The following is a 19,717-nucleotide window of genomic DNA, read 5'->3' as shown; positions in this document are numbered from 1 at the left end:
CTTCCACTGTCTCTCTGCCAACCTCCTCCTCGTACGCTGTGTTTCTGCCTCTCTCCTCACCCCCCGCTCCCCCTTTGTCTTGTATTTCCCCGTAAAAGCATCTCTGCTTGCCACACACGTGACAGCACAGTGTTGCCCTAGATTGTGATTAATGGATGCAATTCAGCCTCAAAAATTCCCTTGAGTGGGTGCCAGTTGGCTTAGACAGAGGAGAAAGGAGAAAAAAACTCATTACTGCTGTCAGTTGAGCTGACGGAGTAGGGAGGGGTTTTCGCGCATGTGTGTGTGTGTGTGTCCACGCACTTGAGTGCATCATGCGTGTGTTTGCGCACTTGAGAGCACCGTTAATGTATGTGCACAAGTTTATGCTTTCATGTTTGCATGAGTGTGCACGTGTGTTCTAGAGATTTGGACAGTGTGACAGTGCACAGATTATCTGGGCACCTTGTCTCTAAGGTAACAGGGCTAATTTCCTGGAAATGTGTTTCTAAGATCCTCGCAAACGAGCTCTGAAATTTGCTTCATAACGGATAATGAACGTCCTAAGCACATTGATCCCACTGTTTTATGAGCTTTACACCCAGCCTCTACCTTTTTCTTTTATGTTTGGAACACATGGATTGTTGTTTGTGTATTTCTAGACAAATCTATCCCCTTTATAGAAGGGCCCTGACTTTTATCAGCTTTTAGGTAAATACTGAGGCGCTGCTAAATTTGCCTTTGATGTGGGAGCCCTTTCATGTTCGATCGATGTGAAGGCTTTCATTTTAAAGCCATAATTGCTTGTCCATCGTTTCAAAAGAGCAAGGCAGATCTGGTAGGGGGAGAACAGGGCAGAGAGCGCATGTAGAAGGAGTGAAAGTAGGTGGAGAGATAGAAAGCAAGTAGAGGGAGAGAGAACAGATAGAATGAGCGGATGACTAGAGAGTGAAACTGAGAAGAAAGAGAGAGGGAGCGTGAGGGAGCGTGAGGGAGCGTGAGGGAGCGTGAGGGAGCGTGAGGGAGCGTGAGGGAGCGTGAGGGAGCGTGAGGGAGCGTGAGGGAGCGTGAGGGAGCTGGGGGTTTTCTGCTCAGATTCACGATAAAGGACATCCAAAAGAGGATTTAGAACAATCATTCTGTATCCAGTGCAGATTTGGAGTCCACATGTATATGTAGCATTGAGTACTGTGGCTCTGACAGCCTAGCCCTGACTACTGTGGCTCTGACAGCCTAGCCCTGACTACTGTGGCTCTGACAGCCTAGCCATGACTACTGTGGCTCTGACAGCCTAGCCCTGACTACTGTGGCTCTGACAGCCTAGCCCTGACTACTGTGGCTCTGACAGCCTAACCCTGACTACTGTGGCTCTGACAGCCTAGCCCTGACTACTGTGGCTCTGACAGCCTAGCCCTGACTACTGTGGCTCTGACAGCCTAGCCCTGACTACTGTGGCTCTGACAGCCTAGCCCTGACTACTGTGGCTCTGACAGCCTAACCCTGACTACTGTGGCTCTGACAGCCTAGCCCTGACTACTGTGGCTCTGACAGCCTAGCCCTGACTACTGTGGCTCTGACAGCCTAGCCCTGACTACTGTGGCTCTGACAGCCTAACCCTGACTACTGTGGCTCTGACAGCCTAGCCCTGACCACTGCGGCTTTGCTATCTTCCCTGCCCATGTCAGAATGCTTTTTGCCAATCGCGGTTGGTATAGATTTTCCTCATGGGTAAAGAGAGTTGTAGCTAGCAATATTTCTGCATAATGGCTTTTTAAAAACAGCTGTCATCAATATAATGTTGAAATGAGCTAGGTGGACTGCTTACATAAATCCTGAAGAGTTGTGGATTGACAGATTTAGTACAGGTATGTAGGTATGTGTAATGTGTTCAAACTGCCGACATGGCCCTAGAGATTACTTAGGGTGTGCCCATTTCAAAATATGTCCACTCCTCACCTACTTATTTATTCCCCTGCCTCTGTTTCTTCTTCATCCTTCACTCCCTACCTCCATTCTATCTGTGTGTCTTCTACCTTGGGGCGGGGATCTCTATGAATCAAATTCTGCTTTAACATTGACATAACATACAGGATCATAGAGTCATCCCGGATTAGTCACAGCGTCATGTAGGATGATGGTCAAAGTGTCATCCAGGGATTATGATCATAGTGTCCTCCAGGTTGATGGTCAAAGTGTCACCCAGAGGTTATAGTCACAGTGCCCTCCAGGGTTGGTGGTCACAGTGTCGTCCAGGGTTGGTGGTCACAGTGCCCTCCAGGGTTGGTGGTCACAGTGCCCTCCAGGGTTGGTGGTCACAGTGCCCTCCAGGGTTGGTGGTCACAGTGCCCTCCAGGGTTGGTGGTCACAGTGCCCTCCAGGGTTGGTGGTCACAGTGCCCTCCAGGGTTGGTGGTCACAGTGTCGTCCATGGTTGGTGGTCACAGTGTCATCTAGCATTGATGGTCACGGTGTGATCGAGGGTGATGGTAACAGTGTCATCCAGGGTGATTGACACTGTCATCCAGGGATGGTAGTCCCCCGTCAATTTCCATGGTAACAGGCAGCGTCCCAGCTTCAAATACCTAGGTGTCAACATATCCGAGGACCTATCCTGGACCCTCAACACCTCAACCCTGGTCAAAAAGACACAGCAGCATCTGTACTTTTTCAAAAAGCTAAAGAAGGCTGTCTGTCTCCCAAGTTCCTTGCAAGATTTTACTGCTGCACAATCGAGAGCATTCTGACTAATTGTGCCTCAGTGTGGTTTGGCGGATGCTCCGTGAGCGCCCAGGAGGCCCTGCAACAGGTGGTGAAAACCCCCCAGCACATCACTGGTGTCCAGCTCCCAACTATCGCAGACTTCAAGCGCAAGCGGTGTCTGCATAGGGCCCGCGGTATCGTCAGGAACACTTCACATCCGTGCCTCAAACTGTTTGCCCTCCTACCATCAGGCAGGTGGTAGGGATCTCTTTGTTCCCACACCAGCAGACTCAGGAAGAGTTTCTTCCCAGCTACTGTAACGCTGCTGAACACTGTACCCAACACTATCCATACCCACCCACCCACCCACCACTTAGTACTGCCTCTCAGGAACCTTGTTGCACTACTCTCCTTGTACTACTGCACTCTGGCATTGCTTTGGAAAGTCTGATGAGGATGTTTTCAGCTGTTACATGTACATGTCTGCCTCGGGAACCTCATTGCTGTTATCCCTGCATTTCATTTGCACATGCCACCCTGCACCTTAAATTTGCTTTCATTGCACCTTTAAAATTGCCATTTGTACTTGCATTTTCCTTTTGCACATTTACACAACCCCCCTATAAGTTATAACATACATTGTTCTTAATTGTATATTTTCTACAATTTTCAATTTGCACTTCTGGTTAGATGCTAACTGCATTTCATTGTACTGTACTTGGACTTGTTCAGTGACAATAAAGTTGAATCTAATCTAAGACCTGCTTCAGTCAGCTTTTTATATATTACATTATTGACACACATAAGTTAACTAGGCGGCTGGCTAGCAATATCAATCCTCTCTGAGACAAACAGCTTGCATAGCTTGTTTCCTAATGTTTTAAAAACAATTCCCTAAAGTAAGAGTGACTTTCCCACCTTTTATGTGTGCTGGACTGGTTATCTGCATCCCGACTCCTATTCTCTTTTGTTTATATGAAGTGTGACAGGGGGGCTCAGCAACATTAGCTATCTTAATAGACGTTATCCAGCTTCAGTATTGTGGATGAATATAAATTCAGAAATACTGATCATTGCAAATCATATCAACCTTGTGTGCTACAGTGGTTTGCAGCACCTTTGCTCCTTATGAATTTTGAATGGTCGGGCTCAGCTAAATTTGATGGTTAAGATGACGTTCACTAGCTAAGCAGACATTAGCTAGCTTACTAATCTCGGAAACATCAGGGCATGCCATTTTTCAGTCAAACCTTCACTGTCAAACTTAGGAAATGCCCAAAGCTTCACAAAATAACTTAGATGTAAAATGGTTCACAGATGCAAAGATCTGATATATTTTTTCTGACTATATGTTGGCGAGTGCTAGGCACTGAGCGAGTATGCGTTGGGCCTATCACCAAGCTCTCTCTACAAGATATGTTCCCATCACAACTGTGTATAGAAAAGTGTCTCTATCTATCTCTATATTATTTAAATGTTATTTGAAATGTCCTCCTGATAACTCTTGGTAATGTGAATTGGTCCTTAGATTTGGTGCCATCTATTGTATTTGTGTGTCTGTGTGTGTGTGTGTGTTTGTGTGTTATGGCGGGCGTGCATGTGTTGGTTGGGGGCAGTGATTTACTCCACCATGTTGGGGTCCCAAATATGCAGAATCCTGTGAAGGTCCATTGGAGCGCACTGAGGCCGTCCCGCCCAGGCCTGGGCTCCTTTCATAGGGGACGTGGGAGTGCCAGATGTGGGGTTATCCATCACCTCCTGTTCACACTCCCATCACGGTGTCAACATCAAGTTCACTGCCACCCCACCAACGCTGGAACACAAGCCTTGTGACAGAAAGTTACAAACATACGCCGGGATTTCATTCCTGTTTTAGAAACTCTGTTGGTGGTGTCCTCCGTACAGTTTGAAACCAGGCTGTGTTCAGACTGACCTGGTGACCGTGAACTTGAGACATTGAGGACAAGGGATTCTGAGATTTATTCCGTCTGTGGCCGTCAACAGTTTCCCTCTAATGAGGGGGAAATAATGGCTCAATTGGCTGGGGAGCCAAATGTCCATCCACTTTGTTATTCAATACTGGGCCTGTATAGCCAGCACCAAATTCAGCTCTTTAATTTCTGGGGTGACTAAACAAGAGTGTGAAAAAAGCCTAGGGAAGAACGTATGGCATTTCCATTTGAATAAATGGTATTTAACCCCAGATGTCTTTTAAGCGTTTTATGGCTTCCCTATATTCCAAACTCACACATGGTGTAAAATATGAAAGAAAACAGTACTTTTAGAGGGTGGTTATTTCTTCACAAAATGTTGGTTTAAAGGAAATAACAAGAATACATTTCTGCTGGGAACATATGTAAAATTTTATTCAAAAATCATGCACAACTGGACAGTTTCCACAACCTAGTGAACGTTTTCCCCTTTTGATTCATCTAGCCTGTTAAGTCAGCACTTCCCAACCGCTCCTGGAGAGATACAGATTGCGGCATGGCTTTCTCCATTCACACCAAGTCATTCTGTGTTTTTTTAACCAGGAAGTCAGCCAGATTACTACATTTGAAGATTAACTCATATAACTGTCTACCTCAGTTTGGATGCAGGTGACCAACTAACCTGATGGAGTAGCTGTAGCATGGTGATTCAAGGAAATCCCTGCTGACAATGCCACCCCTAACCCAGGCGATGCTGTGCCATGTAGCTCAAACCTATTTCGAACCTAGATGGTGGTGGATGAGCTCCTGAGACCACTGCGCCCTTAGACCTTTGAGCCGTCTAGGAGAATGCTCTAGGACCTTTCAGAGAACACATTTTGTTTAGCTGGGAATCTTGCTTGTCGAGTTCCTTCATAATCATTTAGACATGACCTCATATGCTGACATTAAGATAAAGAGGTAGAGAGACAAAGGAGGAGAGAAAGCGAGAGATGTAGAGAAAGAGAGAGAGAGGGAGGAGAGTTAAAGGGAGAGGGCGAATCTCATTTAAATGATAAAGCAGCCAGTTGCATCCACTGTTATTGAGGATATTAATTAGATATGTGGCCCTAGGCAACAGGAGAATGGCAGTATGGATTCATGGTATCTCTCCCTACCAACAATCAGGTGCTGAAATTATTTTCTGTCCATAAGACCAGATAGTGGAAATCTATTTTTAGGTACATTGATATTTCTCTGTATAGACCGCTGTGAATGACTGCCTGCCATTCCAGAGGTAGATTATTCTCGTGTGGACTATGTAAAGGGGAAAATATGACGTGTGTTATGAGCAAAGTAACTAATTGAAAACCGCTTTGAAGGTTAAGAGAGATGGATGGCATGCTGAGCCTATTGTATTACCAGGAGGATGCATGATAATTCATACTGTGGAAAAACAGACCTAAAAAGAAGGCAGTGCATTATATAGTCCCATGATGAAACTGTCCATGTGAAAATGTTTGCTTTTCATCAAGCTTTGTAAAAGGTTTCTCTCTCTACCTCAGCCACTGTTTCCCTCCGTACCCCCTTCCCCTCTGTGATCCTCCCTCCATCGGTACCCCTTCCCCTCTGTGATCCTCCCTCCATCGGTACCCCTTCCCCTCTGTGATCCTCCCTCCATCGGTACCCCTTCCCCTCTGTGATCCTCCCTCCATCGGTACCCCTTCCCCTCTGTGATCCTCCCTCCATCGGTACCCCCTCCCCTCTGTGATCCTCCCTCCATCGTTACCCCTTCCCCTCTGTGATCCTCCCTCCATCGTTACCCCTTCCCCTCTGTGATCCTCCCTACATCGGTACCCCTTCCCCTCTGTGATCCTCCCTCCATCGGTACCCCTTCCCCTCTGTGATCCTCCCTCCATCGGTACCCCTTCCCCTCTGTGATCCTCCCTCCATCGGTACCCCCTCCCCTCTGTGATCCTCCCTCCATCGTTACCCCTTCCCCTCTGTGATCCTCCCTCCATCGGTACCCCTTCCTCTCTGTGATCCTCCCTCCATCGGTACCCCTTCCCCTCTGTGATCCTCCCTCCATCGGTACCCCTTCCCCTCTGCGATCCTCCCTCCATTGGTACCCCTTCCCCTCTGTGATCCTCCCTCCATCGGTACCCCTTCCCCTCTGTGATCCTCCCTCCATCGGTACCCCTTCCCCTCTGTGATCCTCCCTCCATCGGTACCCCTTCCCCTCTGTGATCCTCCCTCCATCGGTACCCCCTCCTACCCTTCTGTCTTTACGCTTCCCTCCTTGTCTTTCTCCCACAGTTGCCTCTCCATCTTCACCCCCTCTTGCCATCGTTCCTTTCTCTCTCACACTCGTCTGCTCCCTCCCTTCCCTCCCCTCAATCCCCTCCCTCTCCTCCTCGTTCTGCCACTTCCTGGCTCCTCATTCTCCGGCTACCGCCCATCTCCCCCGCCCCCGTCCCCGTCCCTCCACCTCTCCTGTTTTATTTCTCCAGGGACGCTGTAGTGTTTCAGCTCGCTGTGCTCTGCATCATTCAGCCAGGGATTGTTTCCCTCCGCTGCTGCTTTAATGAGTCCTGGGCCTGGCCTAGCCACACCTCGCCGCACCCCAGCCATATTCCTCCCCGGGAAAAGCCCATTAACACCAGAGTGTTGTTGCTGAGAGGGAGAAGGTGATTTGAAAGTACAAGCTGATGAGACTGTGGGTCATCAAAGCCAGATTGGCATGCTGCATCCGGAGCGATCCCCAGTGCAAAGCCTTTAATGAGAGGGTAATTTAGCGGGGGGGGGGGGGGGGGGTACACTGGGAGGGGGCAGATTAAGAGGAGATCAGACTCCTTCAACTAGAGAATTCCAGGCCCCAATAGAATGGGAGTAAACTGGGTTTGCCTGTGCGTCCCGGCCGAAAGACCTCGTGGTTCTTTCTTAGCGTCCAGGCCCAGAACAATAAATAGGCTCTGAATGAGCCGCGTTCTGTCACACTTTAGGCTACAGTCCGCAGAAAGAAATGTTTATGGTGTAGATACTGTGTAAGAAAACAGCGTTAACCCAACACAACAGTGTTGTGACTAGATGCTGGCTATACACTCCCGAACAGCAAGTTCTAGGCCTCGGATTTGGAGGACTTTTGTGATTTTGAAAGATGCTTCTCCATTCTGTCACTGCACCGAGGCATTCACAGGGAAACTGTGTGATTTATTTATTTAACAAAGCCTGAATGTGAATACAAACAAGTCTTTCCTCTGAAGCCCATGGTGGGGAGGTGAGACCTTGTGTGATGCAAAGCTAATGTGGTATTAATTGAGCGTCGGTGGCAGATGCCTAGTGTTCTGAGAGCTATTGAGGCCCTGCTCTGCTCCAGTCTATTCTGTTGTATTCTGCTGGACGGTGTTGTATTGTGGACGGCAGACAGACAGACAGGGTGAGAGGGTCTAGCCTGGGAACCCAGGGGCTCCTGTTCACCAATCCCCCCCCCCCCACACACACGCACACACACACACACACACCATGTTTGTGATTATTAGAGGCAGTGTTTGAAGTGCCTTAATGAGCATGCAGATCTCTGGCCAGTCCATCATTAAAACAAACAAAAGGTCCTCTGTTTTTTTTTATTTTCACACATCAAGGCTCTGCTTTGTTAGGTTTTGTGCATCCGCGCCTGCTAACGCTTTGTAATGCTTTTTTAAATGGAAAAAATATGAATGACCACACTAACTGCAGGAACCACCCTGCTAATTAATTTTGAAATAATATGCAACTTTGTATGCAACCGCCCGCCTGCATTCTTTCTTCCCTTCCTTTTTTTCCTCTTCGACCTCTCTCCCTCAGTTTCTCCTTTCTCCTCTGTCCCCTGTCATTCCTACGGACGTCCTTTCAATAATCACTTAATTTTCAGCTTCTGTTGTATTATAATGGGCCCCACTTTAATTAGGCCGCTGTGCTGATCTGAGTGGCTCAGTGTTGGAGGAGAGCGATACAGAGAGAACGCCGTTCTCTTCTCTTCTGCTGGAAGCCAGAGGCCAGGGCTGTTGTGGGGGCCATGGCTGTTGTGGGGGCCATGGCTGTTGTGGGGGCCAGGGCTGTTGTGGGGGCCATGGCTGTTGTGGGGGCCATGGCTGTTGTGGGGCCCAGGGATGTTGTGGGAGCCATGGCTGTTGTGGGAGCCAGGGCTGTTGTGGGGGCCAGGGCTGTTGTGGGGGCCAGGGCTGTTGTGGGGGCCAGGGATGTTGTGGGAGCCATGGCTGTTGTTGGGGCCAGGGCTGTTGTGGGGGCCAGGGCTGTTGTGGGGGCCACGGCTGTTGTGGGGGCCAGGGCTGTTGTGGGGGCCAGGGCTGTTGTGGGAGCCACAAGTTGAGGTAGCTCTGCTTTTTGTCTCTGGGGTGCATAGGTTGGGGGGCCAGCGAACTCACTTTACTACAACAGGCAGATTACATAATGAATGACGGGCTTTCCCATCAGCCTCTCTGGCTGACATTTCATCAGAATAAAGCGTATGTTATATTTAGTCTCTTAATTACCTCTGTAATACAGCCCTTCTACTGAGCACATTGAGGCTTCACGGTTTCACTATTATTTTATGACCAGTCAAAAATACTATTTAGTCTATATCAATTGTCAGTCGTGAACACATTTTCATTTAAATAACATTAACATAAAATGCAAACATCATTTCAAATCCAAAGAAGTTACTCTCGCTGCACCGTAAGGCAAAACACATGAGCACACCGAGCTTTGGCCAGACCACTGAGCTGGTGTATCAACTCACTGACACTGTTGTTTACCTAGTAACATGGTGCTTTACGTCAAACAAATACAGTACCAGGTGATTCCACTGTACCAGTGTGAGATGTTTTTAGTTGCTTCCCAACCACCATTCATTTTTCCTGATTCTGCATATGGAGCTGGAAGAAGTTCCTACATCCCCGTTTCTTTCCACCCTAAAACACGTTGAGTGAGACATTGTCTTTAGACGCCAGTTCCCACAGGGAGTATCGGCCTGGAAAAGTGTCCCACGTTACCTTGGAAGGTGCTGGGCAATTATTAATATTTTCGTAAGTTTTTTTTTATCTCCTACAAATGTTATTTTTAAATAAAACTGTCATTGTGTAAAAGCCCTCAAAATCATGTGGTTCCAATACGGCTCATCGTGATGTGCCCTTAGTTTTCTGTCCTTTATGTTTACATAAAACTGACACCAGAGATCCTTACAAGGGAGATGCGTCGCTGGCTTCTTCTGTTGAGCCGGGCCTATGAAAGGACAAAGAAGACACAGAAACCCTTCACACACAAACACAAAGCCTTTGGAGTTCATACCCACGGCTATGTGTGGCTGTAGAGATGCCTTTCATGAAGAGGCCTAATCATCTCATATTCTCTGTTGAAATAGACCAGCAGAAACAAACTTGCCTTCGTACTAGATCGACTCCCTCTCAGTCTTCCAGTCAACAGCTATGTAATGACACTACGGAAGATGTCTGGTGTTTTGGTGGCCTTGCCCTTGTCAGTGGTGAAGGCGCGAGCTGCTGCCCGCATCGTGTCCCCGTAGGACAGCTTTAATGACACCCATCCATCTGACTTGATTTTGCAAAGTGTGCATTGCTCCTGCTTCAGCCGATCCATCAATACAACTGTATTTAGGACCGACAGGCGGCAGGAGCACCGAGGAAACGCTGTTAAGACGGGTCGCATACAGCAAGGAGCCAAATCCAATTGGAAAACCTATTACAGATCCTGTAGGGAAATGGCTTGTTCTTGAGACAGGTTTTCATTTTTTTTTTAGCACTCGGTGACAGGGTCTTGTAGACCCTTAAGACAGACAGGATGTGAGGAACCCAACAAATGGACAGACTCTCCAGTTTGAGACGAAGAAGTCATTACTGCGGTGACCATCCCAATCGGGAAGGTCAAGTCACGGTCCTAGATGAACGCCGATGCCCCAGACCTGAGACCCGCCACTAGGCCGGGGTAGTATACGTGGCCGTGTGTGTGCACGTTTCCGCTCTTGGTCCTCCTCCCTCCCGCCCCTCGGCACGCGGAGCTCGGCAGAGCCAGCAGGCAGATGACGAGTTACATCTACGGAGCCAGGTGCCGCCGTTTACGGGCTAATAGAAAAAGAAGTCGACAAAAGTACCACACGGACCATCAACTAACGGTCTCTCCTGGTGACATCGACATCCACCACCGACCAGTAGACGAATCAAAGAGGCAAAGGCCGATAAAACAGCACATCAACATGATCGTACTGCCTCCGGGTTCCCTGCACCCAATATGCTATTCCAGGGTGTCTATTTAAAGCCCGCCGAAGCAGTGAGTCTTCACGCCGGGAAAGGCGTCATTTCACCTCTGCATTATTTATGGTCTTTATAATGGTTTACCGGGAGGAGGATGGGGGGGGGGGCGAGGTAGAGGAGGCGGACGAGGAAGAAGCCCATGAGGGGGTGGCAGGGGGGCCGAAATGGACAGTGACGGCATAACAAAGGGGGTTCAGTGGGGCCTCACCACACGGTGAGCTTGGGGCGTCTCTGGTACCGTCAAATCGGTCGTATCAATGAACCCCGCTGATCCAGGCCGGTTGCACAACTCACGGGGATACAGGTCAGCCAGCGACAGGCCTTACCGCGCACCGGTGGCGCCCCCCCCCCCCCACCCCCACCTGTCTGCATTCGCCTTGGTGTCTGTCCCTCAGAGATCCCATCGATGTTGAGCGGGTTTTGGGGTTATCACCGTGGCACTCCGTAGCAAGAGAGTTTGGGATGCGAGGAGAGGTGTGGAGTGGCCAGAGGGGGCGTTCCCTGGCTGAGATTAAACGAGAGCTTTGACCCAGTCTGCAGCTGTGGCATATTAAAGGGCCTGTGGGAGCTCACTGATAGGTCTGAGACCACTACCTGACTCCGTAAATCACCATTAGGTGGGGTCAACGTTTTGATTTCCTCCTAATGTATGGATCTCTGACGTCTCCGTCCCTGTAATTAGACCTGCTTCATTTAACCTGGCAGACCGTGGTGGGAAACGGCCAAACGCAATCATGTCGGAGTGTTTCTGAACACATGGCAGAGTGAGACTGTGAAGAATAATGCAGAAGAAATATTCTGGTACTTAATGCTGATTGCGTTTGGCTATTCTTTGTTGAGACACAGGAGCATGAGGTGGTAATATACCCCGTGACCATCTATGCTTGGCCCCCCAGGAATGTTGTGCTGTGTTTCGGTGTTTTGTGGGTGTGTGGACGGATGGATGCGTAACGCATTAAGGCAAACAGCCACATTTAGACGAAGGTTTTTCATCCAGAACATGCAACTCCTTTACTGAAGGAACCAATAAAGCCTACATTTTCAAAATGTTCTAAAAATACAACACAATTTCATTTGACAGACTTTAAAGTTGGAAGCATGATTGTCCGGTTTCGCAGACACAGATTATGCAGAGACTATAAAACAAATAATCAAGCTCAATGTTCTCCATATTGCCTTAATCCGTGTCCTCAAAATATGCTTTCATGACTAGAAATGTGCCTTTGGCTTCAGGACAATTAAAACAATTTGATTTGAAACCCAATAAAACAGAGGAGAAAAGCTGCTTTAGTGTTTATAGAATAATTGCCTCTACATTTGTTTGGTCGGATTTTGACTTGGCTACTTTGTAGCTAATGCCTCAGAACATGAAGTCCAACGTTCGGATTTCAAGTATGTTTCCATCTGTGAGTGACGCAATGAGTGACGCTGGCCTACCGCTGAATCTGCGGCAAAAGCAAGGCATGTCAAATACCAGTTAGGAAATACAAATAGTGGCTCTTTTTATTGTGGCCATCGTAATTGTTTTACAGCGCGGCTACATTTACAATCGTTGCACAGTGACTTGTCTTATGAAAGCCAGTTCCCTTGGAGCTCAGCTCTCAGCGATCTGACCGGGTACTGTCCACTCAAGCTCAAAGGATACATAAGACAAGCGTACATGACGGCAAACAAAACAAAAAAAAACACATACATCAATAAAGTCCATCTGTTATGCAACATGTAGACTAGCATTTCCATCTATTATGTTGTTTTTCTTCTCACTGGAAAACATAAAAAAAAAAGAAAGAAAACGTCTTAACATTTAAGCCGCAATTACCGGCTAACAGAGACCCTGGTGTGCGTGTGCGTGTGTGTGTGTGAGAGAATGTATGTCTCTCTGCGTATCCATGCTGGCCTGTGTGTGTGGCAGCTCAGCTGGACTGTGTGTGTGTCAGTGTGGATTTGCAGCAGCCTGTGCTCTTGTGATGGCAGCGGGCCGTGTGCAGCAGGGGACTGGGCCTCTCGCTCCATGTTTTATGCATAAGGGCCGGGGGCCCCTGGGGTAGGGGGGCGTGTCTGCGGACACACAACAACCAGATCAGGGGACATGACGACTACTTGGCACAGATGAAACAGAAAATAAAAGCTCTTTTAGGAGGAGCTCTTCCTTCTTTTGGTCTCTTTGTTCTTCGTTCATTCATGCCACTTTCCTTTTTCCTCACTGTCCTCTGTGAGCCAGTGACAGAGTTGGACATGGACTGCCCACCAACAGCAGTGTGTGTGTGTGTGTGTGTGTGTGTGTGCGCGCGCTCTGCTCAGTCCTCTCTGCGTGTGCTCCCTAGGCAAACTGTTCTTACAGACCCCCGTAGCCCCCCCGCAGCCCCCAGGCTTCCCTTTAAATCATGGCTCTACGCCGTAGCTCCGCTGACACCAGTCCAACCCCACGCCCTGGTGCGTTTCTGTAGCCACGTTGGCTGGTAATAAGGACACGGTACTGTTGCTAGTTAGCTGAGGCGCTCTGCTCAGAGCTGTGCCGTTAGTTGTGCCGTTACAGCCACGGCGGGTCAGGGTTGACTGGGGCCAAAGCCCGTCCGTCACTGCCAACTGATTCCCCATGGCTACCAGTAGAGCTACTATGAAACTCCACACGGCTTCCCAAGAGACGCCGGCCAGCTGAAAGAGGATAGTGTGTCGGCCCCGCGTCTTCTACTTCCTGAAGTCGCCACCATCTAACTGGAGGCAGTCAGCCAGTGGGCTCCAAGTGGGTGACTGCAGTGTTTAGGTGTTTAACTTTGTCCTAGACCTGAGCCTGCCATACATTATATGTGGAAGGGTTAGGCAAATCTCTATATAGCCGCAAGCTTCCAAGTCCCAGGTGGGCCATTGAGAGAGGCACTTCCCCGAGACTGCCAGTTAAAGATCCAGCTTTTTAAACGTGTGTTATTTGACTGGAGAAACCAAACAGAAGCTGGCTTCCTGGACCGTATATTTGTCAGGCTGAGTAACAGTGTGAGTGGCGAAGTAACAATAACTTTTCTATTACTGGTTGTCAGAAGAAAAGATATTAGGCTGCTGAATGTATGTGTACGGCATTGGTTTCCCCCCGGTCCTTCATTGGCTGTAACCTCTGCAGAGCACCGTGTCAAGGTTGGGGAATTCTAAATGAGATTGGTTCAACTTTAATCAGAACGATGGTCCCCATACATCCGATCGGAGAATTTAAGGTTAAGCCGTGTCAGGGAATTCAGCGGTTCTCATTAAAGCTTGAAATGAAATAGCGCCGGTTTATTAATGTCCATTGATGACAAAGTGCGGAGCAGGCTTACAGTGTCCGTCACCATTTTAGTATCCCTTTGACTTCATCACCATTCTCCTCATCCTCACTCCCGCGTGTTTCCAGCGGAAAGGGTTTTCCCTCCCTGGGCATTACTTCTACATTCAGACCTTTTTGTCTTCCCACCCTTTCTCATTTGATTCGGGGAGGGAAATTGGGCTAACAAAAAAACGACAGGCTACAAAAACGTCTGTGAATGCTGATCCGCTCCGGATGTGGTGAGGGTTCTGTAGGGTCCCATAGAGCCACGCAGGGTTCTAGCTTAGCTTGAATACATGTACCAGTTGGAACAGAACAGAGAAAGAGAACAGGGGGGGTCCGGGGGCCTGTTGTTATGCTAAGAGTGTTCGGATAAGTCCTGCTCGGTCCAAGTTAATTACGGTTGACATTTAAATAAGTGCACTTGTCTTGAAGATGGTGGGAGAGCTGTGAAAAAGACAGGCCTCTCTCTAATTGAGTTTGTGTTGCATGCCCCACCCCCAGACCACGGCACCCAGCCCACGAGCTGGAGTGAAATGTAGCTGAATGAGCAGAAACAGCTTACTGACTGTGTATCAGTCGTTTTCTGTCCATGTTCTTTCCCTGAGAGGACATTTCCCGGGCATGTTCTGCTATTTCGCGCCGGAAAAGCAAGACGATTCAACAGTCATTTCACGCTAATGGAAAATGAACAACACATTCACTGTGGCTATATACATGTGTGTCGTTATTCTGGTTAGGGCTGCATTGGTAGGGGTGTGAGCCGGAGTGGGCTGTCATTTCCTCCAAGCAAGGTTGCATTGTGCTCTTTGAAGCTCCAGAGGACACAAGAGACCCTGTAAGGTTTTGATGTTTAATCTCACCCTGCAGCAGCATCTATAAAGGCACTGTACAGACAATATGACATGGTATGCCACCACTGTATAATTTGATTCGGTAGGATGGAGAAAGGATCTTATATAATCTGGGCTGTATACGGTATGCATACTAGTTTTCTGTTATTATGTGAAAAGTCCTCAGGAGAGTAGGTCTTTCTTTCCCACGTCTCTGTCTCCCACCTGGACACTTCCTCGGCCTACCGTGTAAATCAGTGGAAGGTGGGCTCTGGTTGACCTCCTTTATCCAGCCCAGGAAGTCTAGTGGCCTGTCCGTCGCCCTGTCCCTTGGCAACGTCGCTACAATATGTCAGCCTTGCCCGACATCTCCAGGGCCCTGTACCAACGTCTCCCCCTTGACGGGGCTCTGTGTTTACTGTTGACCTCCCGTAGAGCTGCGCGCCGGGGCTGGTCTTCCGTCCGATCCCGGCTGTGAGCATTACCGCGGCAAACTGAACGAGCAGGGAATGTCTGAGCAGCGGGGCAGCCTCCCGTTTCCAGTGTCACTGACGAGGGCCAGATTATCCAAACACAGGCTTTCCTGTGGAACCAGGGTTAAGGAGCAGCAGGGCTCCCGGCACGGTAGGACACAGGTAACGGCCTAATTACATGGCAGCTCAGCACCTCGGTCGGCCTGCGGTCTCTGCCCCCACCGCTCATTTGGTTCATTTTATCACAATGTGTCTCCTCAAGGTTAAGAGCCTAGCAACATTGCTTAAGGTGCGGCTACGGGATTATGAGTCATTCCATTGAAAGATGGTGCTATTATCATTTACTTACTATCATTTTTCCCTCCGTAATAAGTGAACTGCATTCCAGTGCAAGAATGGTCATAGGAGAATATTGTCTCTTATAAAAAGACTTATCATCGTTAAGTAATGCCATGCTCCCATTGATGAGCTGGGCTGATGTTCCACTCCCTTCCCGGGCAGCAGTGTGCTGATAGTCTCCATGGATGTCGTATTAACTGTCTGGGAAGGACACTTTGACTTAGTGCTGCGTAGGCTTTTCCAAGAATGATCTGACCTCCTCATTTCCCCTCTCTCTGCAGCCATGGCGGAGTTCAATGTCCAGCCGGTGGCGGTGCAGGCGGAGGAGGCCGGCGTGGGTCGCTTCCAGTGCCAGATTCACGGCCTGCCCGAGCCTGTCATCAGCTGGGAGAAGGACGGCCGCCCTGTGGACACTAAGGATGAGAGGTACGGCACGCCTCGGAGCTCTGAGTGTTGACCCCCCCCCCCCCCACTACCCCCGCCAGCCGAGTCGGCTGAACCTGTCCGTCTGAAAGCCAGCTGTCCAAACATCATGTCACACCCATCGAGACGGACAGATTCCCTTAAAGGTCATTCAGCCCGACCCGAGTCAGGCCCGATGAACGGCGCACGTTGGACCCGCGCTGTCTGTCTGTTTCATAGGGAGTTTATGCTGTGTGTGTAAACGCGCTTAACCGAGCCAACGATACCCAACGGTCCTCCTCTCTCTCTGTCTCTCCTCATCTCTCTGTCCCCCTGTCTCCCCCTGTCTCCCCCTGCCCTCCTCCCCCAGGTACACCTTGCTTCCCACCGGGGTGCTGCAGATTACAGGTCTGTGTCAGGGGGATGCCGGTGTGTTCTGCTGTGTGGCCCACAACAGCGCAGGAGTGAAGTACAGCGCTGGGGCCCGCCTCACCGTTTCAGGTCGGCATACCCGTACACACCGCCCGAACACACACTCACCTTCATACACACCGCCCGAACACACACTCACCTTCATACACACCGCCCGAACACACACTCGCCTTCATACACACCGCCCGAACACACACTCGCCTTCATACACACCGCCCCAACACACACTCGCCTTCATACACATCGCCCGAACACACACTCGCCTTCATACACACCGCCCGAACACACACTCGCCTTCATACACACCGCCCGAACACACACTCGCCTTCATACACACCGCCCCAACACACACTCGCCTTCATACACACCGCCCGAACACACACTCGCCTTCATACACACCGCCCGAACACACACTCGCCTTCATACACACCGCCCGAACACACACTCGCCTTCATACACACCGCCCGAACACACACTCGCCTTCATACACACCGCCCGAACACACATTCGCCTTCATACACACCGCCCGAACACACACTCGCCTTCATACACACCGCCCCAACACACACTCGCCTTCATACACATCGCCCGAACACACACTCGCCTTCATACACACCGCCCGAACACACACTCGCCTTCATACACACCGCCCGAACACACACTCGCCTTCATACACACCGCCCGAACACACACTCGCCTTCATACACACCGCCCGAACACACACTCGCCTTCATACACACCGCCCGAACACACACTCGCCTTCATACACACCGCCCGAACACACACTCGCCTTCATACACACCGCCCGAACACACACTCGCCTTCATACACACCGCCCGAACACACACTCGCCTTCATACACACCGCCCGAACACACACTCGCCTTCATACACACCGCCCGAACACACACTCGCCTTCATACACACCGCCCGAACACACACTCGCCTTCATACACACCGCCCCAACACACACTCGCCTTCATACACACCGCCCCAACACACACTCGCCTTCATAAACACCGCCCGAACACACACTCGCCTTCATACACACCGCCCGAACACACACTCGCCTTCATACACACCGCCCCAACACACACTCGCCTTCATACACACCGCCCGAACACACACTCGCCTTCATACACACCGCCCCAACACACACTCGCCTTCATAAACACCGCCCCAACACACACTCGCCTTCATACACACCGCCCGAACACACACTCGCCTTCATACACACCGCCCGAACACACACTCGCCTTCATACACACCACCCCAACACACACTCGCCTTCATACACACCGCCCGAACACACACTCGCCTTCATACACACCGCCCCAACACACACTCGCCTTCATACACACCGCCCGAACACACACTCGCCTTCATACACACCGCCCGAACACACACTCGCCTTCATACACACCGCCCGAACACACACTCGCCTTCATACACACCGCCCGAACACACACTCGCCTTCATACACACCGCCCGAACACACACTCGCCTTCATACACACCGCCCGAACACACACTCGCCTTCATACACACCGCCCGAACACACACTCGCCTTCATACACACCGCCCGAACACACACTCGCCTTCATACACACCGCCCGAACACACACTCGCCTTCATACACACCGCCCGAACACACACTCGCCTTCATACACACCGCCCCAACACACACTCGCCTTCATACACACCGCCCCAACACACACTCGCCTTCATACACACCGCCCCAACACACACTCGCCTTCATAAACACCGCCCGAACACACACTCGCCTTCATACACACCGCCCCAACACACACTCGCCTTCATACACACCGCCCGAACACACACTCGCCTTCATACACACCGCCCCAACACACACTCGCCTTCATAAACACCGCCCGAACACACACTCGCCTTCATACACACCGCCCCAACACACACTCGCCTTCATACACACCGCCCGAACACACACTCGCCTTCATACACACCGCCCGAACACACACTCGCCTTCATAAACACCGCTCCGAACACACACTCGCCTTCATACACACCGCCCGAACACACCCTCGCCTTCATACACACCGCCCGAACACACTCTCGCCTTCATAAACACCGGCCGAACACACACTCGCCTTCATACACACCGCCCCAACACACACTCGCCTTCATACACACCGCCCGAACACACACTCGCCTTCATAAACACCGCCCGAACACACACTCGCCTTCATAAACACCGGCCGAACACACACTCGCCTTCATACACACCGCCCGAACACACACTCGCCTTCATACACACCGCCCCAACACACACTCGCCTTCATAAACTCCGCCCGAACACACACTCGCCTTCATAAACACCGGCCGAACACACACTCGCCTTCATACACACCGCCCGAACACACACTCGCCTTCATACACACCGCCCGAACACACTCTCGCCTTCATAAACACCGGCCGAACACACACTCGCCTTCATACACACCGCCCGAACACACACTCGCCTTCATACACACCGCCCGAACACACACTCGCCTTCATACACACCGCCCGAACACACACTCGCCTTCATACACACCGCCCGAACACACACTCGCCTTCATACACACCGCCCGAACACACACTCGCCTTCATACACACCGCCCGAACACACACTCGCCTTCATACACACCGCCCCAACACACACTCGCCTTCATACACACCGCCCCAACACACACTCGCCTTCATAAACACCGCCCGAACACACACTCGCCTTCATACACACCGCCCCAACACACACTCGCCTTCATACACACCGCCCCAACACACACTCGCCTTCATACACACCGCCCCAACACACACTCGCCTTCATAAACACCGCTCCGAACACACACTCGCCTTCATACACACCGCCCGAACACACACTCGCCTTCATAAACACCGGCCGAACACACACTCGCCTTCATACACACCGCCCGAACACACACTCGCCTTCATACACACCGCCCAAACACACACTCGCCTTCATAAACACCGCCCGAACACACACTCGCCTTCATAAACACCGGCCGAACACACA

At 50.4% G+C, this 19,717-nt stretch overlaps 1 protein-coding gene across 2 annotated transcripts in view; it reads left to right on the top strand.

Annotated features, from left to right (window-relative positions):
• Window positions 1–19,717, top strand: part of igdcc3 (immunoglobulin superfamily, DCC subclass, member 3) — an 85,491-nt gene that overhangs the window by 37,830 nt on the left and 27,944 nt on the right. For both annotated transcript variants that reach the window (XM_029124143.2, XM_029124145.2), the window contains exons 3-4: window positions 16,115–16,259; window positions 16,606–16,736. In XM_029124143.2, the coding sequence (XP_028979976.2) occupies window positions 16,115–16,259; window positions 16,606–16,736 (276 nt within the window). The remainder of the gene's footprint in view (window positions 1–16,114; window positions 16,260–16,605; window positions 16,737–19,717) is intronic.

This window comes from Esox lucius, chromosome 2 (assembly GCF_011004845.1).
Source record: "Esox lucius isolate fEsoLuc1 chromosome 2, fEsoLuc1.pri, whole genome shotgun sequence".
In the NCBI taxonomy this organism is placed as follows: Eukaryota; Metazoa; Chordata; class Actinopteri; order Esociformes; family Esocidae; genus Esox; species Esox lucius.
This window is presented reverse-complemented; position numbering and strand designations above follow the sequence as displayed.